Below are 6,990 nucleotides of genomic sequence, written 5' to 3' on the forward strand. Positions count from 1 at the left end.
GAAGAAGAGGACGAAGAGAGCTTCGGAGCCGGCGCAGCCGGAGACACGTCACCCGCCGGCGCAGCCGGAGACACGTCACCCGCCGGCGCAGCCGGAGACACGTCACCCGCCGGCGCAGCCGGAGACACGTCACCCGCCGGCGCAGCCGGAGACACGTCACCCGCCGGCGCAGCCGGAGACACGTCACCCGCCGGCGCAGCCGGAGACACGTCACCCGACGGCGCAGCCGGAGACACGTCACCCGCCGGCGCAGCCGGAGACACGTCACCCGCCGGCGCAGCCGGAGACACGTCACCCGCCGGCGCAGCCGGAGACACGTCACCCGCCGGCGCAGCCGGAGACACGTCACCCGCCGGCGCAGCCGGAGACACGTCACCCGCCGGCGCAGCCGGAGACACGTCACCCGCCGGCGCAGCCGGAGACACGTCACCCGCCGGCGCAGCCGTCTGCGCAGTCTACCGCGCAATCCAGGACATTCCACTCCTCTGCTTTTCAGCAGAGGTTTAAGACTCATTTTCCACATTCTGGACATTTGTTTCCCCCTGTTATTGCCCCACCACCCCTTCATGATGTTCTGTTTTTGTTAAATCACCCCAACCCGTTTGTCACGTATGTTTGTTTACCGTTGTTGTTTATTGTGATGTTGTCATGGTTGTCTTCTGTTGTGCAGTCTCTCGTTCCTCGTGTTTAATGTTTTGTTTTGTGACGTCTTGTATCCGTCATTAAAGAAGGGGGTACTGTCATGGGCTTGCCAGATCTTTTGTATTTTACTCAGGTCTGAGTGTATCTGGCAAGACCATGACAGTACTATGTTCTGTGTGAGGGACATGTGGAGTGATATTATATGTGTGGCTTCCACATGTTCCCAGTGTCTTGTGGCTGTCATGGTCTTGCCTGACCTTGGTTATTATCCAGAGGGCAAGACCAGGGCAGCATTGTGTTTATGTGGGAATACGTGTTGTTTCACATCATGTATGTGTAACACGTGTTCCCAGTGTCTTGTCACTTTTACCCTACTCCCTTATGTAATCATGTCTTAAGTGATTAATTATGTTCACCTGTTCCCCATTGATGTTGTGTCTTTATAATGCCCTTTCGTTGTCTGTCGTGTGCGCGTTCATTGTCTACAGTTGTTGTAAGTCAGTGAGTTCATGTATTTCGTGTTTCTGACTTATACTTTGATTCCAGTGTTTTGTTACTGTGTTTCGTTCCCATCACTGTGTTTATCTATATTCTGTTTTACCCCCTCGTGGGTCTTTTGTGTTTGTTACTGTAATAAACTCCCAATTATTTATATTTATCGTCTGCGTTTGGGTTCACCCTCTTTTGTGCACAAGCCTGCCGTGACAACTGGCCCCTCCTTGGCCCCCCTAGTGAAATTTGTCTAGAACCGCCACTGATGAACAGCCTCAATTTTAATACTTATTTATTACATATTTTTTATATTAGCTTGGCTTCTTATATGTATGTTTACATTTTAAATAATGATAAAACATAGCAACAAGTAGAATAAAATAAACAAGTAAACAAAAATATTTTTAATAAAAAATATAAAAAGTAGCCCTCCAGATTGTTTTAATTATTGTGATAGCCCTTGCTCACAAAAAGGTTGGAGACTCCTGGGCTATGTTAATTAATACAGCTTATAAGGGCTGACTTCGCGTCATAATCATAACACAAAACAGGAAACATAAATCTGTATTGTATTGCTTCTGCGCACTGATCTATATAAATTACTGGATTGCGCATATCGTATCACGTATCAGTCAAACAAGGTAAATTTTTAGGATTTTGTACGTAAATTAATTGTTACTTATGGTGTTATTTGCAATGTTTATGTTTTAATCGGGCAAGATAAGAGATTTATATAAAAAAGTTTAGGTCTGTCTGCTGTGTTCTGTTAGTGACACGGGCATAAATAAAGTTTTTTGACATTAAGCTACACGGTCAGCGTTATTTTTGACATTAAACTACACGGTCGGTGTTATTTCAGACTTGGAGAGATAACATAATTACAAAACCAGCCAATTATTGCATCACATACAAAGCATGATTATTTATTTAGATTTTAGAATGAGCATGTTTGTCATTAATATTAAATATGCTGCGATCTGTCCGCTGATCTGAAACTGCAATGAAGATGAATGTAAAGTAACTTACTGTTTAAACAGCATAATATACAACTTTCAGTAAATAACTATGTACACACTTATGTTTGCATTGTAATAATGTACAGGGAGACTTCAGATATAAAAAGTGATCTTTTATCATTAAAATTTTATAGAATTTTTGGGCATACCAATATGGTGGAGCGGTGGCTTCACAATTGTGACGTCATGCGCAATCCAGTCATTTATATAGATCAGTGCTTCAGCATCACATGATTTAAACTGCATTTATAGTAACTGCACATATGCAGATGTCATAGCAAATAGCAGTTAATACACATACCTTTCTCTTTTAAAGTTCACTAAAAACTCAGAGTAAAGACCGGGCAGAGCAAGGGAGAGAGGGCCAAGTTAAGGGGGTTGCGCATGCTTCACAGTCCATGGCTGGGGACTTCAAAATGTAATGGGCCATTAAAATCATATTAAGCATCCCTCTTGCGGAGCCCCGTCGACACAGGCAGGTTCTCCTTGTTCTGCTCGGTCCTGCTCTTCAGTGGTGATGAGAATGTGCAGTTAAAAATTTTAAGCAAACGGCTTTGATAGTGGGAGGAAACAATCATGATTTTGAAAAGTGAAAATTACATGTCCTATTTCTAAAAAAAGTATGCACTTTAAGGTCTTAAAACGCTTGTACCCTGCTGATTGCTTCTTGCAGCTATATATTTTTAATTTGTTATTGTCTGCCGTGCAAAAATTATGTCTGATTGCTGAAGAGTAGTAGCATATGTTTTCTCTACATCCTACAAATTTTGAGGTAGCATGTATTTCCATAGCACAACAGATACAATTAAATGCAATACTTAAGGTTATGGGTTTGAGAAAAGTATGAGAGAGCAATGCTTGCAATGTATGAAAATAGCAATGCTTGCCTTCGAAAAACAACATTAAAAATGTTAAAAAAACATATATTATCAAAACTTTTCTTTTACTGCAAACCATGCTTGGTTTTTACTCTCTGCATGTTTGAAATCTCGTCAAATGTGTTTTCACAACAAACATTTTTCAGATCAGAGTTCATCAAACCTAAACTTTATGAGACACTGACAGAAAAACCTTTAACACATGCATTATTTTTCTGTTCCAGCTTTCTCATGTTTACATGCGTATTGGTGGAAAAGTCTAGTGTAACACCAATTTCATTCCTTTTAGAAAAGACAATGTTTGGACCCATTAGAATTAGCAAATGTTAACATGTTTGCATATCTTCCCATGATGATTTCTCACATGTATATAACATTTTAAATGATTTTACTTAATGAGTGAAAATGAAATAATATCATCACTTACATTCAATTGGTTATTGACAGATCAGTATTAGAAAGCAGAGCAGCGCTCCCCCTTGTCAGTAGCAGGTCTACGGCCCGAATTAAATCTGGGTTTGAATGAGTGCTCTGATATCAACTGATTTATTTCATTCTGCTTGTAGGAGGCCAGTTTTTTAGTGAGCCAAGTTCCTTTTGTTTCACTAGCTGCTCCGTGAAAGTATCTGATACATGCACCCCCTATTAAATAAACAACCTCTGCAATGTTCAGCAAAACACAAACTCCAGACACTGCCAGCATGAACATAGTAAAAATGGTCTTCTCTGTTGGACGGGACACAAAACAGTCCACTGTATTTGGACAGGGGTAGGAATCGCACTTTACAAGACGCACCATCTTGATGTCTGGATAGATTGTATAAAAAATGTACAAGAAAACCACCTCAAAAATAACGCGGAAAATGATGCTTACCATGTAAGTCCACCAAAGAGCACCTGTGATCTTAAACTTCTGCCTCTTGATGTCTTCAAAGTCTTTTGCACTAACCCGCCCAGATATTTTGAGAATCTTTTTCTCCACATGACGACGATGGGCAACATGCATGGCGACTAGCAGAGCCGGCGTGGACACCAGTATGAGCTGCAGGGCCCAGAGGCGAATGTGTGATATTGGAAAGAACTGGTCGTAGCACACGCTGTTGCAGCCGGGCTGCTGGGTGTTACAGGTAAAGCCAGACTTCTCGTCCCCCCACACGCTCTCAGCCGCCACCACCAGTACCAAGATGCGGAAGATGAATATGACGGACAGCCAAATGCGCCCAATGCCGGTTGAGTGTCTATTCACACCACTGATCACAGCATAAAATGATGCCCAATTCATGCTGAAATCCAGGACTAAAAAGAACAACATAAAAATGAAAATAGCAGATACCGTTAACTGGTTTAAAATGTTTACACTAACAGTCAAACGTTTAGACATACACTAGACTGAATCTTAAATAACCTTTTAATCCAGTTGTTAATGCCTAATACTTGATTCTACAATATTTTATAAATTTCTTTACGAAATTAAAATCAGCTGGAGTGGATAGTGAAGGAAAGCAATCAATGGATCATTTCTCTTTGCGGTGGTAAGCGGTGTTCATCCACTTTTGCAGCAGTTGAAATTTACTATGAAATCCAATCACTTTCTGTGCATTCAGAGCGCCACCGGCGAGAGTGTCAAAGTTGCCGGAAGTCATTCATTTTCAATTAGAGCCGGCGGCGAGCAGCGGCGCGTCATGTACAGCGTGAGCGTCGAGGAGAGTTGAAATCAGCTCAACTTTATGGTAATGAGATATGACGCGGTTCGGCGGCAACCAATCGGATGGCGGAAATGTTCAGCGGCAACCAATCGGATGGCGGAAACCTCCGCCTGAGAGGAGTTCAGAGAATGCATTGGAGCGTCAGAGCGCCCACTACACCTTTTCTTTAGCGTCGTTGGCAGGGCAGCCAGAGCTTTTATTGATGCTCTCGCCGGTGGCGGTGTGAATGCACAGTTAGAACATATGTGCAATTTGGAGCATTTTTTTTTATTTGTATTCGGTAAATAGAGACTTAATTGACCCATTACAGGGAGTTTCATTGACAGGCGCCTGACCAATCATAACATTGAAATTATTTGCCCCCGTTATTATTCGTCATTTTGTCCGACAATCATTTATAACAGTAGTTACATCATTATTTATGGTTGTTTGTCCACATAATTTACGAACATGATCCCAACTAATTGACGTTACATGTGGGATCTCAGTTGTCACCTTGTAAACCAATAAAAATTTTATAAACAGATCCACACAAGAAAACAAATCTGTAGTTTTACTTCATAACCACACCACTTTTTTGACAGAAATTTTTATTTCATGATAATTTTTTCAAGTGCACTGGGAGTGCTATATGACTGATGTGGAGAGATTGCAGGTCTAGAAGGGTCAATTAAGTTTTAAAGACCTCAGAACGGTTTAACTGCAACAATAATGTTTTTTTATCTTTATATATTTTTTTTAAAGTTTGCAACACTTTTTAATTTTATGGGTCACAATTAAAATCTGTGGTAGTACATCTGTCTCTTAAATACCCTCTTAAAAAATAAAGGTTTCAAAAAACCTTTTTTTGAAACAGAAAGGTTTTTTAGATATTAAAGGTTCTTTATTAAACCATTTAGTCAAAAATGTATGGCGTAAAAGCACCTTTAATTTTTTAAGAGAGAGAAAAAGTGCAAAAGGGAGGTCAAAGCGCAGGTACAAGTTTAATAATCTAAATACTCAAGATAAGAGTATTACAAAATAAAAAACATTCTGTGACACATAGACATTTTTAAAGGACTGCAAGGTACACATAAACAATAAAACAAAATACATAAACAACAATACAACACAATGCAAATAGAGACCTTTCAAGTGGCCCTCAAAATTAAATCTGAGCAATAACTGTTCAGTAATTTACCAGGATCAGCCTGTGAGGAAGCCTATGCTATACCAGGTCCAAATATGAAGAGCTGACTGTTGTCTTGTCATGTGGAAACTTGAGTCTGAAACTGAAATGAAAATGTTCTGGTCACTTAAAAGCTTAGGTGATACTCTTATAGATAAATCATAAGATTTCTAATCTAACACAACATCTATGGATGAATATCAAGTTTATCAAAATTACCTTTTCAGTTCACCTTCCACATGCATACAGTATAAAAATTTAGAGGACAGCTTACCTTCAACTGCAATAATGAACAATCCTGTACTGGAAACATCTAAAGGCCTCTCTGAAAAGCATATGTAAAACATTTACGTGATACTAGCCACAACCCTGCACCAGATGTCATACGTACTTATATAACCCGTTTACACACAATGCTTTTCTTTATGGACGCAAACAGGACTCTTCAGAATTCTGATCAAATGCCCCCATTTTCACCCACTGAGAACAGAAGAAAGAATCTGTGTGGACACAATGAGCAGTAACATTATCCATTGTGCCAGGCAGGCAGAGGAAGTGAGTTTTTTTCTGAGCTGCTCTCTTTATCAAACACAGCACAATTTAACAAAAAATAAATAAATTGTAAAAAAGACATTGTCAGGCTTGTGTGTATGATTCTAGTTTTAAATTTGTTTTAATTATGTATATGCCATAAATAGACAGAGAGACAGATAGATAATTATCTTCCCACCACTGAGTCAAGTGTGCAATTGTGTTATGGTAATCCAGTACAGACTTGTTATCAGTAAGCAGAGGGAGGCTTGCTGTATTACCTATACAGTATTTTAGGTACTGTATGTGATAGTGGTGATGGGCCATCTATTATCTAGATAATTATGAATAAGATGGATCAGATGGATAGGGGTATTGAGCTGGTATATCTTCTGGATCATCATATGCTGTGTTGTAGAAAAAACAGGACAAAGTGACACATTTCCAGAATTCCTTGCAAGTTTGCTGGCATGATCACTGGCAGGAAAATGTTATTCAAGTGACCAGCTCAAACTCCCCCAAATGGGTAAAGAAAATCAAGGATTGTAGAGAACAAT

At 40.2% G+C, this 6,990-nt stretch overlaps 1 protein-coding gene across 1 annotated transcript; it reads right to left on the reverse strand.

Moving 5' to 3' along the window:
- Nucleotides 1–1,405: 1,405 nt before the first annotated feature.
- On the reverse strand, nucleotides 1,406–6,277 carry gjb1b (gap junction protein beta 1b). Its single transcript, XM_065253787.2, has 3 exons — nucleotides 6,177–6,277; nucleotides 5,915–6,005; nucleotides 1,406–4,324 (listed from the first exon to the last, which is right to left on the reverse strand). Exon 3 carries the CDS (start codon nucleotides 4,308–4,310, stop codon nucleotides 3,483–3,485), a length of 828 nt encoding a protein of 275 aa, XP_065109859.2. The 5' UTR covers nucleotides 4,311–4,324; nucleotides 5,915–6,005; nucleotides 6,177–6,277; the 3' UTR covers nucleotides 1,406–3,482.
- Nucleotides 6,278–6,990: the final 713 nt, after the last annotated feature.

The sequence above is a fragment of the Paramisgurnus dabryanus genome, chromosome 16, assembly GCF_030506205.2.
Source record: "Paramisgurnus dabryanus chromosome 16, PD_genome_1.1, whole genome shotgun sequence".
Taxonomy (NCBI): Eukaryota; Metazoa; Chordata; class Actinopteri; order Cypriniformes; family Cobitidae; genus Paramisgurnus; species Paramisgurnus dabryanus.